Here is a 22,734-nt window from a genome sequence, read left to right as displayed (position 1 = left end):
AAAAATGGACATGCGGCAAAATAAAAATTGCAGTGCGTCCATTTTGGGTCTCAGACCTTACCGCAGGTCATTGACTTAGCGAGAAGGTCTCTCGCATTAACCGTGCGGTAATCACCTACGCGCATCAAGTTGGAGTTACAGCCTGATTTTCGCCGTGCACTAGCAAATAAAAATTATTTTCCAGCATGCGTAGCAGACGTGTAAAAAATGAAATTTTTGCACTGGCCACACAGTAGCCGGGAAGTAACTCCGAATTGGCAAACATTGGGCATGCGTAGGCGCCTACACGGCTTAGTAAAGGGGCCCCTGAAAGATGGGTGTATTACATACTTTTTCACACATTAATATTTTTGAACTTTATTGATGAATAATAAAAATAAATCTTTTTGTCAGTATTTTTTAAATTTAATGGTATTATCTTTCTCTTTTGTAAGGGTTTAGATTAGGAATCATGTTTCGAGTATAAATTATCCTAAAATACAGATTATCCTATCTATGGGTTCACAAACTTTATCTCAGTATTGTAAACATGAAATATATGTCTCATGAAATAACAAACCAATTACTTACCCACATATTTTAATAATTTCACATGTAGGCTCTATGAACTCCTCATGGTATTTAGATTTTTCTGCACATTCATTTAGAATTTGAAATACTTGTACTAAATCTTTTAGAAGCTTGAAATGGTTTTGAAGTTAAGAAAAACAAGATGCTATTAACTACAGAGAAAAAAAATCATTCTTATATATGAAGAGCTATTCCTTGAAGCACCAAATTTTCTTTCAAGCTGTGGTAATTTAACCCCTATGCACTCTAATGAACTAAGGGGGAAATTATCAATGTGGGCCACCGTGTTATATTACCACAAGTTGTGCTATTTTAGCACAGGGTCCTACAGTAAACCCTGTGCTAAAATAACCTGTCTTAACAGTGGACCATGTTGATAACTCCCCCCCACCCCCTTGTTTTTGAAGCATATGGATGTCTCAAAATGCCTAAATGGACATCCATGTGCTTGAAACATCCAAATCCCAATTTTGCAAAGGCTGAAAAGTCCAACATTGCAGTATGTCCAAATAGCAAGTGAGGTTTTGTTGTGGGCATGTTTTGGGCAGGACTAGAGAAGGCCCAAAATCAAAACATCCAACAATGATTACCGAATAGGAAGAAACGTCCAAGCCTTAAAAGGAGGACATCCTAAGTTAGACCTATTTCAATCATGTTCAGGGTACAAAAAGGTGCTCTGACTGAGCAGCTGACCACTGGAGGGATTAAGGCACGATACCTCCTTAATCCCCCAGTGGTTGCTTTCCCCCTTCCTCTCCCCTGAAAGTGAAACTGAAAGGAGATACCTACCACGCTCTATGGCAGCTTCAGGTATTATGGTCATTGTTAGCAAAGCAGGAAGGAAATATTAGGACTAAAATAGAGGTGAGTGCATTGTACTTTAAACCAAGAGACACAGGTTCAAATCCCACCTTAACTCTTTTATATTTGTTTTATTGTGAGCCCTCCAGAACCTGTACCTAAATATATAAGATACCTGCAAGCCTGAAGGTTACTGAAATGGTATAAATTGAAATACAGAAGGTATTTTTTTAATGTTCCTAGAGGGTTGCCCCTCTGCTCTGCAGGAAAGTCTGTGGTCATTCTTCTAAGAATTCTGCCAGACAGATGTCTTTGTACCTACTCTTTTCTCATTCATAAATTGGATGTTCCAGTTGGCAAAATGGCTTTTCATGCTAGATGTCCTCGGCACACAGATGTCCATTTCACGTATTTTCGAACAAGAAATTCCAACGTATTTCCTATTGGAAAATACATGTTTGATGGATATCTGTTTTGGATGTTATGAGCTGGACATCATTATTCTGATTTGCCCCGAAGAAAACCGAGAACTTTAGGAAAGATTCAGAAATATGTCTATAAAGATACACAAACATTAAGAACTCTTTGGATGAGGACCTAGGCAGAGCTGTCTGTGATCAGATAAAGCTACCCCATATTAACAATCTCTGCACTGGCTACCATTTTTATCCAGAATTGAGTTTAAAGTAATATGCTTGGTCCTTAAGATAAAGAATGGAATGTGTGCAGGGTATCTTGCTTCTCATGTTCAGATGTATACTTTGACTCAGGTATTGTGTTGCTCTAATACTTGTAAGTTAAAAATTCCCATGGCTTTAGGATACAAATTACTTGGAATCCAAGATAGAACTCTTGAGGGGCAGCTCTGAGTTGTTGGAAATTTGCCTTTGCTGATTTGGCTGGAGGGATCCATCTGACTTTTCAAAAAAGATTAAAAACCTGGCTGTGTACACATTTTTTAAAGGAGGTTTAGGAATTTTAAATTGCAGGATAATTGCATGTTTGGGTATGCTTGGGGTATGATCTTCTTGGGTAGGTTGTTTTTTTGGCTATGTTTTATTGATGATATTTATTGAAATATGTGATCACCCTTGACATCCATCTGTTGATTTTTGTGAAGGACAGCCAGCAGGGGGTAATTTATGACTTTAACCAACAACTGGATAGATTGTATAGGTGTCTCTGTGATAATGATGTAATTCTCAATAGAGCAAAATTTTCTGCAATGTAGTTGTCATGAAAATCCAATCCTCTTGTTGTGAAGCCAATTACAGCTGTTTCTGAAAAGTAAATCATTCATTATTCAAGTAAATCCCCAGCCTTCCGCTTGGTATCAGGTGCCTTTCCTGCTTTAGATAAAAAGGATCTCTGTTAACATATCCACTAGTTGTTACTCTCTATATATCACTAATAAAAGGATAACAATTTACTTTCTCTTTCCCTTAAACTTGTTCATCAACCTTCTGGCACGGTTAGCAGTACAGTGCATCAGGGGAAGAAAAAAAAAAATACCATACCCTGAAAGAAAAAGCTAAATCACTGAATCCCAAATAGGTAAGGAAGTACGTTGAATTCCACCCCCAGAGTAAATCTGACCAGGTTCTCAAAAACTACCTGCTTCCTAAATCCCACAGAAGAGGTGTAGGAAAAAATAGGATTGGTACTTTGACAGGTCATTTTTTTTTAAATTTCACAAGTACAACAGCCCCTACACTTGGAACCATGGTAAAGAAACAAAGAGCCACTAAAGCTACTGCTTTCATTACAGCTTCTGCCTATGTCCAGACCAAATGCTTGGATCAAGACAAGATTCTGGTTTCATGTTATAAATGTATGCACATTGAATCCCTCATGAAAGAAGTGCAAGAACTAAGAGAAGAAGTGGCAAGACTAAGAAACATCTTAGACAGCCAGAAATTTGTCACAGAGATGCATGTCAAAATGTTTGGGACTTCCAGTAAAAGGGAGAGAAGAGCACAGCTGGATGCAGGTCACCAGATCCTGCAAGATCAACCGTCCAACTCCATCTTCTGTTGAACTAAAGAATCGGTTTGCAGCTCTGAAGGCAGAACAGATAGAAACATCTAAAAAAACAGGAGGAAACAACGACAAAAAATGCCAACACTGTTGGACAAGTGGCCAAAAAGAAGCAAAAGGTAGTGGTGGTTGTAGATTCACTTCTGAGGGGTACTGAGGCGCCCATCTGCCGACCAGACATGCTGTCCAGGGAGGTGTGCCGTCTTCCTGGTGCCAAGATTCGTGATGTTGTGGAAAGATTGCATAGACTCATCAAGCCTACTGACCACTCTCTCCTACTCATCCATGTTGGCACAAATGATACTGCTAAGTATCCTACTGAACATATCATACGAGACTTCATGGCTTTGGATCAGATGGTGAAGCACCTAGGTGTACAGGCGGTGCTCTCATCTATCCTCCCTGTCGAAGGTAAAGGTCAAATGAGAGAAGCTCGAATCCTAGAGATAAATGCATGGCTGCGTGGATGGTGCCGACGAGACTGCTTTGGTTTCCTAGACCATAGGATGATTTTTCAAGAGCTACTGAGCGGTGATGGTGTCCATCTATCAATGAAGGCACAGAGTGTCTTCAGCAACAGACTAGCTAAAGTACTAAAGAGGGCTTTAAACTAAAATTGATGGGGATGGGTAAATAAGGCCACAAAGCCAAGGAAGGTAGGTCATCAAATGCCCCTACAGAAGAGGGGAAAAAAAAGAGTAAGATCTAGAGAGCCTTGTATACAATTGCCCATAGTATAGGAAACAAACTTCTAGATCTAGAGGCTACGATAGAAGCAGACTTGGATTTAGTGGCGGTCACAGAGACATGGTTCATGGAGAACCATGACTAGGATATTGTGTCTGGGTATAATCTATTCAGGAAGGACAGAGTAGAAAAAAAGGTGGAGAAGTGGCATTATATGCTAAGAATGATATTAAAGTGACAGAACTGCAGGACATGTGGGGTACGGAAGAAGCGCTGTGGGTTAAACTGGAAAGAAGGAAATGAAAAAGTACCTATATCAGAGTAATATACAGGTCACCCTCACAGTCAGAGGAAATCAACAGAAACTTAATTGAAGACATCCACAAGATAGCTAGGAAAGGAGAAGTACTACTGATAGGTTATTTTAATATGTCAGAGCACGACTGGGGCGTCCCTGCTGCGGGGTTGTCTAGAAGCAAAGAGATCTTGAATTCCCTACAGGAAGAATTGTTTCAGCAGTAGGTAACGGAACCGACATGGGATGGAGCTATTCTGGACCTGGTGCTTGTAGACAGAGAGAATGTTTCTGACATCAAGGTGAGAGACCATTTGGCATCTAGTGATCACCGATGGTGTGGTTCAATATTTAGACAGGAGAGAAGGCTCATTTGAGATTGAAGGTCCTGGATTTCAAAAGAACTAACTTTGCTGAGATGGAAGAATTTCTCAAGGAAGAGTCAGTATGACGAGAACAGCTGAAGGAAGCAGAACAGCAATGGACAAGACTGAAAGGAGCTATATTAAAGACAACTAACCTATATGTTAGAAAATTACATAAAAGTAAGAGGAACAGAAGGACGCTCTGGTTCTTGAATGTAATAGCTGATAAGGGAAAGGAGGTTAGCCATCACACGTTATAATACGACTCAGAAAGATGAAGACAGGCGTGAATACCTGGATAAGCAAAGAGAAGCTGGAAAAGCTGTCAGGAAAGTGAAGAGGCAAATGGGGTAGGAGTGCAGAAAACAAATGCTAAAGGGGATGGATGTATGGTAGACCAAGACCCGTTCACTGAGAACTGTGTTTGTGAGGAGCTAGCTAAACTAAAAGTGCTTTCCTTCCTTGGGACAATGAAGTAGACGGAGTATTTGCCTTGTCCCTGTTCAGCATGGGAAACTGGAACAATGGCCTGGAGCACCAGCAAGGTATCAACAGTGGCATGAATCTTGGCTGCCTTGGTTCCATTTCGACAAGGACAAGAAGAAGGACAAGAAGAAGAGGAACGACTGGGCAGAAGAACTCCAAGTATGAATATCCAGAACCCACTGGTCTGACGTGATATTGGCCCACTCCTCCCGAAACTCCTGAAGACGTCCTCCCACCAGAGGAAGAGAAGAATGGACCAGCCTCACTTCATTGTGAAGCTCAGGAGGTATTGGACACTCTAGCTGACTGAGAGGAGGACTTCTTGTTCCACAAAAGGAATATTGGCATGCCTGAAAGTGGGACTTCTGGCATATTGCTGACAACCAGGTCTGTACCATCTGCTGTCTCGAAATCGAGATTGAGAGCCCCTTGAAGGCTTATGACCAGAGGCTCTCGGCTTATCCTCTGGCAACCACTGTGGCTTAGTTTCCCCCCAGTTCTTTCACCAAGATTCTGAGATGTTCTCCAAATAGTCACTTGCCTTAAAAGGGCAGTTTAACTAGACATAAGTTTGACGCTGCACCCAATGCTGCAAGCAGAGCTGTCGACAGTGACAAAGACATACTGCAGGCCATAACCCATAACATGTCATAAATAAAATCCGCCAAGTAGGCCAACCCCACTTCAAGTTGGGTCTTATGGCACCACTCATGTCTTGCCGATGTCACTTCGGGCTTGCTATTGCTACAAACGAGCTGTACACTGTCACCTGAAGGCCCAAAGAGGGCACTTCAAAAGCTTATTTCAGCAAGCCTTCTATCTTCCTATTCTGTAGGTCTTTTAGGGCAATGCCCCCTTCTACTGACAAGGAGGTCTTCTTTTTTGTCATTTTTCTTCTTCCTCTGGAACCAACAGGTAGAGGAAAGCCTTGGCTCTTCCTACTCTCAGCCCCGCATCCGGTGAAACCCATTCTACTATAATCAGGTCTTGAATGTCAGAATACATCAGGAAGGCCTTAGAAGGACCTCTAACCTCCTGAGCAGAAGACTCCTCAATGGAAAGCACCGCCAGTGCCTCTCAAATAAGAATACTGAGCTCCTCTTTATGAAACAACCTCAGTACTTTCAGATCATCGCCCTCCTCAGGAGGGAGCTCTCCTTTCTCTAATGGCTCCTTTATCAATGGTTCCTCTGAATAGAAGAGGAGAAACAGACAGCTTCATCTGCCCACTCCTGGAGATCTAAATGAGATCTCTTAGGAGCCGGAGGGGCAGTGGGGCAAAAAACTGAAGCAACCTGCATTAACTCTGACTGTCCCTGCTTCAGTCAATAGGCCTGGTGTAAGAGCAGCATCAACTCCAGAGAAAACAAAGATCCCGATGCACCTGAAAAACTCTGTTGGGCCCTTAGGTTGTAAAATGGCAGCTGTGCTCCACATGTGACCAGACAGAGGCTGTTCCTCACTGCCAGTCAACCCTGACAAAATGGCACCCATTCCCACATTCCCACATCCCCATATTCTACATCAAACTGTGCACCAGCCCTGCTGGAGATCCTGAAGTACCCAGCATATTCGGATGCTGTGCCAAGTTCGATGCTGTGACAACGACTATTTCCTTCACATCCTGTGGGATTTCCAGCTTGCACGCACTGCAGCGCCCCAAAACCAGCCAGAGGGTCCCACAGCAGAAACACCACTGAAATGCCTCTGCAACAGTTGCCATTCATCCTGTCACAAGTTTCACACCACGTGGTTCCAAGCAGCGATATCCCCCCCCCCCCCCCCCCCCCACACACACCAAGTAGAACTTACAGGCCTACAAATGGTTCCAAGTCAAACTTTAGTTGGACTTACCACTGTCAGCTGCTCCCCCCAACCTCACAGTCTCCACAAGTCTTACCCCAGATGAGACAAAATCAGGACTGATACTCTGTCCCATGCTCTGCAGTAAACCTCTTTCCTTCTTTTCTCTTTTTTTTTCCTTCCTAAAGTTGTTGTGCTGGAAAGGAAAGCTCCACAGAAACAAGGGAGAGGTGAAGGGAGGGAAGAGGTAAATTTGTGGAGCACCACAGTCAGAGATCTGAAGACCTCCAGATATGACTCTACAAACTCAAGCCACCCGCAAAGCTCAACTGGGAACCTACTACTACTACTGCTACTTATCATTTCTAAAGCGCTACTAGACATATGCAGCGCTGTACACTTGAACATGAAGAGACAGCCCCTGCTCAACAAAGCTTACAATCTAATTAGGACATACAAACAAGAGATAAGGGAATATTAAAGTGAGAATGATAAAATAAGGGTTCTGAACAAGTGAATAAGGGTTAGGAGTTAAAAGCTGCATCAAAAAGGTGGGCTTTTAGCTTAGATTTGAAGACGGCCAGAGATGGAGCTTGACGTACCGGCTCAGGAAGTCTATTCCAGGCATATGGTGCAGCAAGATAAAAGGAACGGAATCTGGAGTTAGCAGTGGAGGAGAAGGGTGCAGATAAGAGAGATTTACCCAGTGAACGGAGTTCCCGGGGAGGAATGTAGGGAGAGATGAGAGTGGAGATGTACTGAGGAACTGCAGAGTGAATGCACTTATCTCTCTATATAAAACGCACCTCCAATGTTCTAATGAAGCCTCACTTTCCCAACGTTCTAAAAGTGAAGTGGCTGAGATAGGCATTCCTGCTCTCTGTATCCATCTCCTGAATTGACATCACGTACTTCCGTGTTCGTCACAAGCAGAAGTGACCAACCACACGAGGTTTCTTGGCTTCAGAATGTTGGAGGTGCATTCTATTAAATAGGATTGGTCAGTTCCTTGAAGCACAGCCAGAGCTGCACAGTAACGCTCAGACACCAGAGAGAGAGAAGGGGGGGCCTGACACCAGAGAGAGGGAGGGAGGGGGGGCCTGACACCAGAGAGAAGGGGAGGTATCTCTGTCACACACACACTCTCTCTCACTCTCACACACTGTCTCTCACACAGTCTATGTCTGACACTGTATCACAGTCACTCTATGTGTCACACAGTCACTCACACAGTCTCTTGGTCTCATACACTCAGTCTCACAGAGAGTCTGTGTCTCACACACACACACACTCTCTCTCTCGCACACTGTCTCACATATGCACTTGCACACACACTCTCTCTCTCACAGACACACTCGCACCCAGACTCACTCTTTCTCTCACACACACACACACACACACACACTCGCACATTCGCTCTCTCTCTCACACACAGTCACTGTCACATACACTCTCTCAAACATACACACTCTGAGGAAAACCTTGCTAGCGCCCGTTTCACTTGTGTCAGAAACGGGCCTTTTTTACTAGTAGGTCAATAAGAGGAGTTTGAATTGTATGCGGAAATGGATAGGAAGCCAGTGAAGTGACTTGAGGAGAGGGCTAATATGAGCATAACGACACTGGCGGAATATTAGTCATGCAGCAGAATTTTGAACAGACTGAAGAGGAGAGAGATGGCTAAGTGGGAGACCTGTGAGAAGCAAGTTGCAATAGTCTAAGCGAGAGGTGATAAGAGTGTGGATGAGGGTTCTGGTAGTGTGCTCAGAAAGGAAAGGGTGAACCAGTTGATCAACTGGACTAGGAGCAAATCACTCAGAACCAGAGGCTTAAAAGTATGTCAACATCCACCTGCTGGAAATAGAAAATATTGAGAAGATGGACTAGATGCCAAGAAAGATATGTCTCAGCTCAGTTTTCAGTTCTCTATCTCCATCTGCTGGTTGATGGACACAACTATCCCACAGGTTCTAGAATAATGGGAAGCTACATAATGGAAAGGCACATTTAAACATATTTAGTGGGACTGCTGGATATATACTGGAAAAGGAACATCTCACTGTCTCGGTCAAAGATTAGATTCTTTCAGTCTAATATGATCTTGATTTATGAATTATGCTCATAGAAGCACTTATCAGCAATACTAGGTAATACATGCTTTTTATGCCCACTTGATGTCACATTAACTCACTGAATTTCTGGAAACTGTCTCTTATTTAATGCTTCTGCTTTCTGAAGTGCCTGATCTTATGTGAAATAAATAAAAAAATGGATCTGTCAAATCTATGAAAGCTGTTTATGAAACTGTACAGATATATATTTTTTTGTATTTGTAGTGGCTTTAGTTACATGATTGTATAACACTGATAACATAGTAACAATAAAAGTTTCCCAAATGCTTACTCCCAGTCCATGGGAGTATTGTTGGAGAATGACTATTAACATGAGGAGAAAATGAAGTACCAGGTGTTTTCCGTGGGTAACAGGATACAAGTCCTCACAGACACTGATAACATAGTAACAATAAAACAAAGTTTGAAAGCACTCTTTAGATGGAAAGGAATCCTGAAGAGTGTTTTAATATTCTGTTTCCCAAGTGCTTACTCCCAGTCTATGGGGGTATTGTTGGAGAATGACTATCAACATGAGAAGAAAACCAAGTACTAGGTGTTTTCCGTGGATAGCAGGATACAAGTCCTCACAGAATGGGTGACATCAATAGAACCTGCAAGGGAAAGCTTCTCCAGTTTGGTATGGTATATACTACAAGCTTTTGGGTCACTTCTCTATATATGCACAGCACTTCCTGCTTGCTGCTGCCATACAGAACCACATCAGTCTACTTAATCAGCTTGAGCAGGATGCAACTCCTTGGGAACTGGGTGGGTATGTGAGGACTTGTATCCTGCTACCATACAGAACACCTGCTACAGATAAGTAACTTGTTTTTTTCCCCGGAGTACAAGCAGAATAGCAAGACTCACGGCATGAGATGCCCTAGCTACTGATTGACTTCAACAGAAAAAAACAAACAAAAAGGAAAATAATAAGGCACTGGAACAGGCGGACACCAATACATTTTGGTGGAAACTATCCTCCTATATATGAGGGGATGGAGATAGGTTCTAATCCCCAGATTCTGGAGGACTGACTGACCAAACATATTGTTGCATCAGGAGTCCTTTCCAAATAATAGTGGGCTGTGAATTTATCAACAGGTGTCCATACCACAGATCTGCATTTTCCTCCATTGAGGCTGATCAAGTGGGTGACTCATGTCACCATAGCTTTGACACTATGAGCTGTAACATGATCCTTAAGAGTCAAACCTGCCTGTGCATAAGAGAAGGAAATGCAGTCTGGTTGCCAATTGGGCAGTGTGCATTTGTTGATGGCAGGCCCTACCCTATTTGGGTCAAAACAAAACAAAAATTTGGTGGAATTTCTAAGGGCTTTATCTGCTCCAAACAGAAGGCCAAGGCTCTCTGGTAATCCAATATGTGCGGTGTGTTTTCACCTTTGTCAGTGTGACATCTGTGTAAAAAAATGTGACAGCACAACAGACTCTTTAAAATGGACATCCGACACTACCTTAGGAAGAAACTTAGGAAAAAATGTGCCAAACCACCCATGTTAAATTTACATCAAAACTAAGTCCCTTGATTCATAAAAAGGATACAATACCCTTCTGAAGATGCTTTATCACCTTCTTGACAGCGCTCATCAGCTTATCATTCAAATGTCCCTGTAAGAAAATTAAAACATTTATGTTACTCAATATTTATAATTTATATTTACTAGCCGTTGAGCCCGTGAAAATGGGCTGCTTTTGGAATGGGGGGGGGGGGGTCCGAGCCCCCCCCCCCCGGAGTCGCCGCCGCCCCTCCACCTGGCCCGAGCAGCACTGTAAACTTAAATCAGCACGCAGCAGCAGGCACATAAGCAAAGCTGCCGTCGGGGCGGGCTTCCTTCTCTGCCTGTGTCCCGCCCTTGTGTGATGTAACGTCGGCGAGGGCGGGACAAAGGCAGAGAAGGAAGCCCGATGGCAGCTTTGCTGATGTGCCTGCTGCTGCGTGGTGATGTAAGTTCACAGTGCTCACCTCGGGCCAGATGGAGGGGCGGCGGCGACTCCGGGGAGGGGGAGGGGGAGCGGTTCCGACGTCTGCAGCATGCCAGTAGAGACTTCCCTCTCTGTCCCGCCCCCATCATCACGTATTGAAGCAGGGGCGGGGCAGAGAGGGAAGTCTCTACTGCGCATTTGTGAGTGAGTACGGTCACTCGCTGTTTATATGTTTGATGAGTTGCTACTATACGCAGGTTCATAGAGATTTAAAGTCATATTCAGTTGCAATCTATTACAACAAAAACAAAAATATAATAAATATGGCCCACTCACCAGATCTCACATACCAGATTTACTTTGATGTAATGGAGAATTTCTGTAGATAACAGGATAAATATGACAAACAAGTATATGACATCATCCAGCGGAACCAAGGAGTTAAAGCTCATTCAGAGCTTCTAGATGTTTCTCAGCTTTTCAGGCAGCTCCGGTGCATCTGCCACCTCACAAGTTCCCTCAATCTTTTTGTCCGAAAGAGATTCCAAGCTTCAATATGAGCGTATATCTTAGAGCAATATGAGTGCTTTATAGACATTTGTGATCAATTTTTTACAATTTTGGATGCAAAGAGAAGCATTCTTCTTTCCTTCAAAGTTCTCTGCATAATACTCAACTGTAGGAGGAATTCTCACAGCTGGGTGATGTCATGTGATGAAGCCCAGTGTGGATAATGACTAGCAAGAATCAAGAATTTACTAGCAGCATCCCACCGCATATGCACTGTGCTTTCCTGCCGCCATGCAAGTCTGGGTCCCTCAGTCATATGCGATAGCTAAAGAATGCAACTCCAAAGGGAGGTGGGAGAATATGCAAGAATGCTTGGCCTGCTGTCCTCCGGAAAACAGCTGCTACAAATGAGTAACTTTGCTTTCTCTGAGGACAAGCAGACCTTTGCATTCTCACAGCTGGGAATCCCTAACTACCAGGTTAACCAGAAACAACATTAGTAAGAGAATAGGGGCTTGAAAAGTCATAAGTATAAGTACATAAGTATTGCCATACTGGGAAAGACCAAAGGTCCATCGAGCCCAGCATCCTGTTTCCAACACTAGCCAATCCAGGTCACAAATACCTGGCAAGATCCCAAAAATGTACAAAACATTTTATACTGCTTATCCCAGAAATAGTAGATTTTCCCCAAGTCTATTTAATAACGGTCTATGGACTTTTCCTTTAGGAAGCCGTCCAAACCTTTTTTTAAACTCCGCTAAGCTAACTGCCTTTACCACATTCTCTGGCAACGAATTCCAGAGTTTAATTACACGTTGAGTGAAGAAAAAGTTTCTCCGATTTGTTTTAAATTTACTACATTGTAGCTTCATCGCATGCCCCCTAGTCCTAGTATTTTTGGAAAGCGTGAACAGACGCTTCACATCTACCCGTTCAACTCCACTCATTATTTTATAGATCTCTATCATATCTTCCTTCAGCCGCCTTTTCTCCAAGCTGAAGAGCCCTAGCCACTTTAGCCTTTCCTCATAGGGAAGTCGTCCCATCCCCTTTATCATTTTCGTCGCCCTTCTCTGCACCTTTTCTAATTCCACTATATCTTTTTTGAGATGCGACGACCAGACTTGAACACAATATTTGAGGTGCGGTCGTACCATGGAGCAATACAAAGGCATTATAACAACCTCATTTTTGTTTTCCATTCTTTTCCTAATAATACCTAACATTCTATTTGCTTTCCTAGCCACAGCAGCACACTGAGCAGAAGGTTTCAACATATCATCAACGATGACACCTAGATCCCTTTCTTGGGCTGTGACTCCTAACATGAAACCTTGAATGACATAGCTATAATTCGGGTTCCTCTTTCCCACATGCATCACTTTGCACTTGCTCACATTAAACGTCATCTGCCATTTAGAAACCCAATCTCCCAGTCTCGTAAGGTCCGCTTGTAATTTTTCACAATTCTCCCGCGATTTAATGACTTTGAATAACTTTGTGTCATCAGCAAATTTAATTACCTCACTAGTTACTCCCATCTCTAGGTCATTTATAAATATGTTAAAAAGCAGCGGTCCCAGCTCAGAGCCCTGGTGAACCCCACTAACTACTCTTCTCCATTGAGAACACTGACCATTTAACCCTACTCTCTGTTTTCTATCTTTTAACCAGTTTTTAATCCACAATAGAACACTACCTCCTATCCCATGACTCTCCAATTTCCTCTGGAGTCTTTCATGAGGTACTTTGTCAAACGCCTTCTGAAAATCCAGATACACAATATCAACCGGCTCCCCTTTATCCACGTTTGTTCATCCCTTTAAAGAAATGTAGTAGATTGGTGAGGCAAGATTTCCCTTCACTAAATCCATGTTGACTTTGTCTCATTAATCCATGCTTTTGAATATGCTCTGTAATTTTGTTCTTAATAATAGCCTCTACCATTTTGCTCGGCACCGACGTCAGACTCACCGGTCTATAATTTCCCGGATCTCCTCTGGAACATTTTTTAAAAATCGGCGTTACATTGGCCACCCTCCAATCTTCCGGTACCACGCTCGGTATCCCACCCAAATCTTCCTCGGTGAAGACCGAAGCAAAGAATTCATTTAATCTCTCTGTTACGGCTTTGTCTTCCCTGATCGCCCCTTTTACTCCTCGGTCATCTATAGTCCAACCGATTTTTTTGCCGGCTTCCTGCTTTTAATATACCTAAAAGGCCTGAAAATCAATTAACCTGAAAATATGCACATACTAGCTGTGAAGGTGCAGCCTGGAACTAAACAAAACTGGGGCTAGGGGGTGAAGATGAATTCTAGACACTGAACAAATTCTTCAAGACTGAATGCCTGAACCGGCTACCACGTTGGGTATCCTGCTCAAGGCAGTAATGAGATGTGAAAATGTGGATAGCAGTGGCATAGCTACGGGGGGCCTTGGAGGTCCAGGCCCAACAAATCCAGCCTTGGGCCCCTCCAAACCTGATGGCCAGTCAAGTGCTGGGTTTTGGGCACTACTGGCTGCCCTCCCGCTCCCTGCTTCAGCCGTCATGCCGTCTCCTGTTCTCAATTTAACAGCCTTGGTAAGCTCTCTCCTACTAACTTTCGGCTCCCTGCAGTGCTGCCTTCTTCAATTTTACGTGCCACCTGCATCGTCAGTGAAGTAAGCATGCTGCCTTCAGTGGCCCCGAACCTTTCCCTCTGGTGCAATTTCCTGAACCACATAGGCAGGATGCTGCAACAGGAGAGCTTCTGGGGCCACCAAAGGCAGTGTGCTTACCTCACTAACACTGCCGGCGGTAAGAAGGCAGAGGTGCTGGGAGCCGGAACTAAGATAGTGAGTAGGAGAGAGCTGACCAAGGTGGTTAGATTGAGATGGATGAAGCCCATGAGGTAATCTCCCTTTCCCTCTCCTCCATGCACCCGTCATCCCCTTTATCCAAACAAAGCAAGCAAATCTATGAGCATCTCTATCCACATTGTTGTTCTTTATTGTTGGTGGCATTTTTATTTGATCTCGCATATATTTTTCAACATGCCGGCTTGTGCAGCATAGAAATGTACAGAGAGGAAGTATTGGTTTCATCAGTTAGAGTAGTAATTAGTTCTAAATTGTAATCATTGTGTCATTTGGAGGGGCTGGTTATAGGGACTCACTGTATTCTGATGTTTCCACATTGTAAAAGGCCACCAAAACAGACATTATTATGAGTATCAGGTGCTTAACAATCAGGCTTACTATTTATAAGTACAGTTTTAAAAAAATCATTAATTATGTTGAGACCTGGGAGCACTTAACATCTTTTTTTCCTGTGCCTAAATCAAAAGAAAAAGACGGCATGTGGAAACTTGCTCCTTTTGTTTTGCGGATTGCAGTGGTATATTTTAAAAATGCACTTGCCTTTTTTTACTACTACTATTTCACAGAGAAGGTACTGAATAATGAGGGAAGGGTTTCCTTCATGCATAACTGTCCAGAGTCAGTCTAAATGTGCCAACATTGGCCAGTTCAGAACACTACTGGCCACAAAGTTCATACAAAATTATGTTCAATGGAAATTAAACCTGTTGGCTCAGGCTGCTTGCTATGTGAAATTTCCATCACTGTTTCATTATTGCTACCAAGTATTATATATTAAGGGCATTTGTTTTAAACTTTGTTTTAATTCGTTTAGCCAGTCCTTACATGCCCATGGTTTTGCTTTTTAAATCCAAAGGTGAATCCTAAGGGTCGTTGAACAATTAAGTATAAACTGTGTTGTTTCTGACTTTACTTGTTTTGGACTGCTTTGGGTCCTACTGATCTGTACATCTGCTGTCTAGGATTCTATTATTCTGTTTTACTGTATTTTCAAATGTAAGCCACATGAAGACTAATTCAAAATAAACTGTTCCTTAGTTGGGCTCTAGTATTACTTTCTTAAAAATGCGACCATACCATGCCTCTATGGTTACAATAATAAGTTAAACGACTAACTGGCTTTCTTGAAAGGAATATATAACCTTTGGGTATATAACCTAGGAAAACAAACATATACTTATTTATTCAATATCACAATTTCTCATGTAAGGGAGAAGGGGGTGGAAGTAACACTGTCAGGAACTCCAGGGAGAGACAGCAGACAAGATGACTTATTTTATTAATACAGCTTAATAAGGAAGTTTATATTTGCAGTAATTATTTTCCAGGAAACTGTGATGTATGTTGAGAGGTTGACCAGACTTAAGTCTACTATAATGATAAACTTTAAGTTATGGGATAATACAAATTCATTTAAAAATGTCAGCGTTTCCAAGGTTTCCATAAGTGTGCATGTAGTTTATGTTGATGTAGAACAGACTGTTTACTTAGAAAACCATTATCAAGTGCACTTTAAGGCCTTATTTGGGAGTATACCAAGTACGTTTCACACCTATATGCCTAATGATCCCCACCCCCCCCCCACCCCCCCCAAAAAAAAAAAACCCCAACAAACCAAAATGTAAGGTCTGGCTATGCCCCTGGCACTGGACAGATGCTCATGTCACAGCTTTTCTATCAAAGCTGACTTCAAGTCGGCCACCAACGTAGTCATGGCTCTGATATTATGAGCCTTGACATGACCCTCTAGAGTCAGCCCAGCTTGGGTATAAGTAAAGGAGACTCAATCTGCTAGCCAATTGGAAATTGGGTGTTTGCTGATGGCTACCTCCATCCTCTTTGGGTCAAAAGAAACAAAAAGCTGGGTGGAGTGTCTATGGGCTTTAGTCCACTCCAGATGTGGCATCTGTGTCGAAGGCAGTACAGCAGGCTGAGGGCCAAGCAGGACCACAATGGGAGGCAGGGTAGGCACAAGCAACCCCGATTGCGATGCACACCGTCGCATGAGGCCATCCAGCAGCTCAGGAAGCTGTGCTCATTGATGTACAACACCAGGAAAAGCTAGGGTGCCGGCTCAGGTGCTGGTTGCAGAACTGCCAGGGTCGATACAGGAGCAGGGTCTTGGCTCCTGGGAGCCCGACGCATTGGCACCTCCTGTAAGGAGGGGGAGCTGTCCTCCAGAAGGCCGAATCCCTTGATGCCCCGGAAATCCTGGCAACATGAGTCAAGAGCGACCAATGATGATGCTTCTTGGCCTTCGCCCAAAGCATGTCATCGGGGCTCCTCGGCGCCGACAAGGACGACGTCGAATCCACACATCGCCTTGGGGTCAGGTCCGACGATAGACGGTCCCGGGGGTCCTGCACAGCAGGAGGCCTCAATGCATGTAGAGACTAACTATATGCTTCACTGCTACCGGTGTCTAAGGATCTAACAGCAGCTATGCTTACTGATACTCCTGATGCCGGTGTGATGCTGTACGTCGATGCCACCGCCGACCTCAATGCCGATGCCAACGTTGAGGAACATGACTTGGCTCCAAAAATCCTCTCTCACTGAGCCTCTCTGGAAAACTGGATTCTCTTCTTCATGCAAAGACAAAGAACATAGTTAGTGGGGATATGGTTACGCCCAAGACACTGTAGACACCAAGAATAGGCATCTTTCCCAGAGATTGCACCGGGTACAGCACTTGAACTCACTGGGAACCTTCGTGGACATAGAAGGGAAAACTTCCTTGGCTAAATTAAATGAAGCGATGGTGTCTGAAAAAGGTGCAAGGCACGGCAAAAACGAAAGGGAAAGTTACTGGCCGAAGTCAAGGCCTAAAAGCAGACTGATGACGATGGAAAATAAAAGGAAACTTAAAACTGGGCAAAATCACTAAAATTTAAAGAGAAAAATAAAAGGACAGGAGTTCCTCAAGAGGAACACAATCAAGAACAAAAAATAAACAAAAAAATGGCTGAAAGGCACAAAAAAGCTCTCTAGGACTGAGTGATGTGAGGAGATGGGAACAAAAACACACCCTCTCCTCACCACAGTAGAGAAAGAACTGAGGAGACCACGTTCTCACAGCGGGCGGGAAGGTACTTGCGCATGTGGAGTGGAGAATGTCTCACACTCCACAAAGCTCTCGTTAGACTTTGGTAAATTCCGGACCGAATGATACGGGTCAGCATCACCCACTTATGAGAATTATAAGCCTGCTTGTCCTCGGAGAATCCAGGTTACAAGTACCTGGAAAGATTCCAAAACAGTACAATATATTTTATGCTACTTATTCCAAAAATAAGCAGCGGATTTTCCCCAAGTCCATCTTAACAATGGCTTATAGACTTTTGTTTAAAACCCTGCTAAGCTAATTGCTTTTACCACATTCTCTGGCAACGCATTCCAAAGTTTAATTACACATTGAGTGAAGAAACATTTTCTCCATTTTTTAAAAACTTACTACTTTGTAGCTTCATTGCGAGCCCCCTAGTCCTAGTATTTTTGGAAAGAGTAAACAAGCAATTCATGTCTACCCGTTCCACTCCACTCATTATTTTATAGAGCTGTATCAAGTCTCCCCTCAGTTGGATTGGTGGCCATATTTACTATGCAGTTTCTTCCGAACACAGTCTCAGGTACTCACGTTTTTTTTCCAATGTACACTCACATTCTCTCTACTCAGCCAGATGTGATTTTCTAGATCTCTCTTGGCGCCACTGGGTCGGTTCCAGATTTCTTTTCCACTGTCCAGTCTTGTACTTGGCAGCACAATTTCTCCAATCAAACTAGGACTACGGTCTTTGAGTTATCAGTCTCTCCAACAGACTTACTCCATTTGGGCTCCAGTTTTGTAACCCTGGGCCCAGTCACTGTGCTCACAAGAATCGGCTAAGCTCTTTGGGTCAGGCACCCTGTGACCAGGATGTACAAATATTAGTTCTAAATGAGCTGGGCGCAAGCCGGGGCCAGGTTATATCCCAGTAGCCTGTGTAGTATTCTGTTTTCAGGAACTCTCCGGTTCACTTTCACCCAAATTAGAACCAGCAGGCTCAGGTGTTTGCTTCAACTTGCTTTACTGAACATCAACTTTAATGAACAATTTCATAAACAGTCAACTTGGTCTGTATAGTTTCATGGCATCAGATTATAATGGAATAGCTTCAAACATTCTTTCCCAATGATTTCAAGGCATGCCAAAGTCAGGATCAGTTTATCTCAGTCTGTATCAACTCTGTCCCATCTCAGATCAAGGTTCCTTTTAGCATCCAATGAAAGTCCTACCAGAAGTGAGGCAGTGGAGGAGGAGTGGCCTAGTGGTTAGGGTGGTGGACTCTGGTCCTGGGGAACTGAGGAATTGAGTTCGATTCCCACTTCAGGCACAGCTCCTTGTGACTCTGGGCAAGTCACTTAACCCTCCATTGCCCCAGGTACAAATAAGTACCTGTATACGTAAGCCGCATTGAGCCTGCTATGAGTGGGAAAGCACAGGGTACAAATGTAACTAAAAAAAAAAAGTGAGGCTATCCCACCCCCACTTCTCCTACCTGGGGTGTCTTTTCCTCCAGGCCTCCTTCTTGTTCTCAGACCAAGAACACTCTGCAGGAACCCTCTGCCCTGTGGTAGAGGTTTCAATCACCACACACTGCAAATTCACCTCTCTTGGTTCTGAGACTTTCCCCTCGGTAATTAGGGTCTCAGCAGGGGTGGGCACCCAAAACCCAGAATTTTCTCACTGGAACCTCTTTTATTAGACTCCTGGCCCTTCCCAGGTCCACCCAACTAGGCTGATAATCCCAGTCCTGGTAATCCTCCCTCCTATTGCATTACGCAGGGGCACTTTTCAGGTCTCTCTCTCTCTCTCACACACACACACACACATATACATCTCTAGGTCTATATCTACATCTAAATACATTTGCATTATTATTCTATCAATAATTGAGAGGTTGCAATTTTTTTAAATGCAAAAATTGTATTCCGCCTCAGAAATGAAATAAAAAGAGGAATGAGTGTTTTTATTTTCATTGCATTACGTCTAAACCGGTTGTTAGGCTAGCTGCTTTGATTTAAAAGTATATATCTAAAATTGCTGCCAGTTGATCCAATGTTATTATACATTCCTTCATTCACTCCGATGTGAATGGTATTGTTTCTTATTTGCTATATTCATTGTACTGTTTAAGTCAAGGCTCCTAATGAAGGCATACCAGCAGAAACACGGCTGTGTTGAGTCTTTTGACTATAGCACTGATTCCCAAATCTGGTACTGGAGGCACCCCAGCCAGTCAGGTTTTTAGGATATCCACAATGAATATTCATGAGAGAAATTTGCATACAGTGGAGGCAGTGCATGCAAATCACTCTCATGAATATTCATTGTGGATATCCTGAAAACGTCACCAGCTAGGATGCCACCAGGACTAGGTTTGGGAACCAGTGGACTATAAGATTAAAGTGTGCTGGAAGCAATAAAGAAGCTCTATTATTATTATGCTTGGCCTTCCTCATTTTTTCAGTTCCTCACTTTTTGTTTTTTTCTTTGCTTCTGTTCGTGAGGATTTGTGTTCTCCTTTGTGTCTGTTTTTGTGGTCACGTGCTTTAAGTATTCAATTTGTAACTTTTTCAGCCTTCCACAGAGAGGTCTAGTGAATTTCAATAGGACAAATTCTAGGATCACAGGTGGCCTTTACACAATGTGGGATCTGATCAGACCACTTTAACAAAAAAAGAAAGGAAACATGGGGGACGACCAATTGAATTCCAAATCAAGGGTAACTTATTTATTTGAATGTAAAAAACAAAAGTACAATAAAAGTAAAATGGTCTTTCTTACTGACAATCAACTTGTTAAAACTCCATGCAGTCCTGCGTTTCAGCGCAGAAGGCACCTGCTTCAGGAATCACAAGTAATTTGTTCTAGTTGATAATACAAGGACATCTGTGGATAGCCTTTTCTACAGCTGTTTTGTGCAGTAAGCCTTACCGTGATTTTCCTGCATAGATAATTTTGAAGACAGATGTCTTTCTCTATATTGCCGTTTCACAGATTTTTTTTCTGTGCCCTGATGATGCTATTTTTGTGTTTTGGACTTTTTGACTGACATCCTTGCATTATCAACTAGACTCCCAAGGCAGGCATCTTTTGTGCTGTTATAAAAGACTGTAATGAATTTTAACAAGTTCATTGTCAATAAGCAGGACCATTTTACTTTTATTGTACATGTGTTTTTTTTTACATTCAAATAAATGTTACCCTTGAGTTGGAATTTGATTGGTCGTCCCCCATTTTTTTCTTTCTTGGTGTGCTTAGAGGAATATTCTTTTTTGTATACAGTCCACTTTAACAAACATTTATCATGAATCTAGATAGGCAGATTGACTGACCCACTGCACAAGTACTCTTCAGACAAGTTGAAAAGTAATAAAAATAAATTTGTTCTCATGCACTACTCACTGTATATGGATCTTCAAATAGTTTAACCACACGATTTAGGTCCACAGTCTTCAACATAGCTCCCTAGAAAATGTTAGAACAGTTCCATTATAATCCTTTGGTGAGAGAAAACATGATTATTTGACTAGCATCACGTATTGGAAGCAGCATGCAAAAGTTTAAAACTTACAAGCTTAAAAATCACAAATTATTTCTAATTATTTCTGCCTTACTAGCATATTTTAACTATTAGCATACCTAGCAGCATTAAATACAATTATCTATCTACCTTTTAGTCACTATACAATATTTCAACTGCATGTATGCTGATATATTGCTATGTTGGACCAATGCAGTATGTGAGTTAGACCACTGGACTGCCTATTAGCATATTTTAATTATTAGCAAATTTAGCTGCATCAAATACAATAATTTATCTATCTTTTAGTCACTATACAATACTTCAACTGTATGTATGCTGACACATTGCTATACGTCAACTGAATGTATGCTAATATATTGCTATGTATGCACCTCACACATCCACCCCCACCCAACCTAAATATTTCACCAGCATGATCATTCTACTAATAACATTCACCATCCACTCAATCAATACATCATATGCAACCCTCACAAACCCTTCAACTGAATTTACCATGGCACCATCCCTCCACTACAACCCAAACACCCACACAACACCCACTCCATTACAAACCAATATCCTTAGAAACCCTCCAACGTCCTCAAAAACAGGAACCCCCCCCCCCCCTCAACACCAAAATACAAACAACAAGACAACTCATCAAAATCTTCCCATCCCCTCATACCACCGATCCACTCCACTCTGTCCAAATAGGGTATATTAATGCAAGATCAGTGGTAAATAAAATAGTAATTATCACAGACTGGATCACCTCAGAGAACCTCGATCTTCTTTTCATCACAGAAACCTGGATACGTCAACCAGAGGACCCTATCATAAACGATCTATGTCCCCTGGGCTACAAAATATCACACTAGCCTAGAAAAGACAAAAGAGGAGGAGGAATCGCACTCATTTATAGATCTAACTTCTACACAGAATCCACCTCAGAGTCCATCTCATTTGAACTCGAAATTGCCTCAATAAAACTTTACAACCCCATACTATATGAACATTTAACCTGCATACTATTCTACAAACCTCCCAATAACTGGAACCACAATCAAACCACATTCACGGACTTTGTATCAAATGCATGCGTCAACAACTCCAATATATTACTACTTGGGGACCTAAACCTACACTTAGAAGACTCCACCTCTGCCCACACCTGGGACTGTATAGACTTCCTCCAACTATGTGATTTCAACCTTCCACCAATAGTACCAACCCACAGGAAAGGCCACTCACTTGACATCATCACTCAAACACTCTACAGACCAAAACTTCCTATTATCTGACATTCATTGGACTGCCACTCCATGGTCCGACCACCACAAAGCAACCCTTTCAGTACATTGGCGAAAAAAAGATTAACCCAAACCACCGGAACCCATAACAATTAATACCAGAGGACGGGTCGATAAGGATACCTTCTGGCAACTTATCTACGACAACAATTGGTCAATCGACCCAAACTCAAACCACTTCCTTACAGAATGGGACCACAGATGCAAATTCATTCTAGATGAAATTGCTCCTTTACACTCCAAAACCTTAAACTTAAAGAAAAAACCCTCGCCGTGGTTCAACGAGGAACTAAAAAAACTGAAGAAAGAAACCAGGAAATCAGAAAAGGCCTGGAGCAAATCAAAAGATGACGTCACCCTCAATGTGTGGGAA

General features: G+C 42.6%; 1 protein-coding gene across 1 annotated transcript in view; it reads right to left on the bottom strand.

The window, feature by feature from the left end:
- The window catches only part of LOC115468148 (cilia- and flagella-associated protein 69-like), a 640,933-nt gene that overhangs the window by 452,830 nt on the left and 165,369 nt on the right, over positions 1 to 22,734 (bottom strand). Inside the window, 3 exon segments of the mRNA XM_030199696.1 lie at positions 571 to 680; positions 10,724 to 10,789; positions 20,928 to 20,990. Coding sequence (XP_030055556.1) covers positions 571 to 680; positions 10,724 to 10,789; positions 20,928 to 20,990 — 239 coding nt within the window.

The sequence above is a fragment of the Microcaecilia unicolor genome, chromosome 1 (assembly GCF_901765095.1).
Source record: "Microcaecilia unicolor chromosome 1, aMicUni1.1, whole genome shotgun sequence".
NCBI lineage: Eukaryota > Metazoa > Chordata > Amphibia > Gymnophiona > Siphonopidae > Microcaecilia > Microcaecilia unicolor.
The sequence above is the reverse complement of the archived record's forward strand: the minus strand, read 5'-3'. Positions and strand labels throughout refer to the sequence as shown.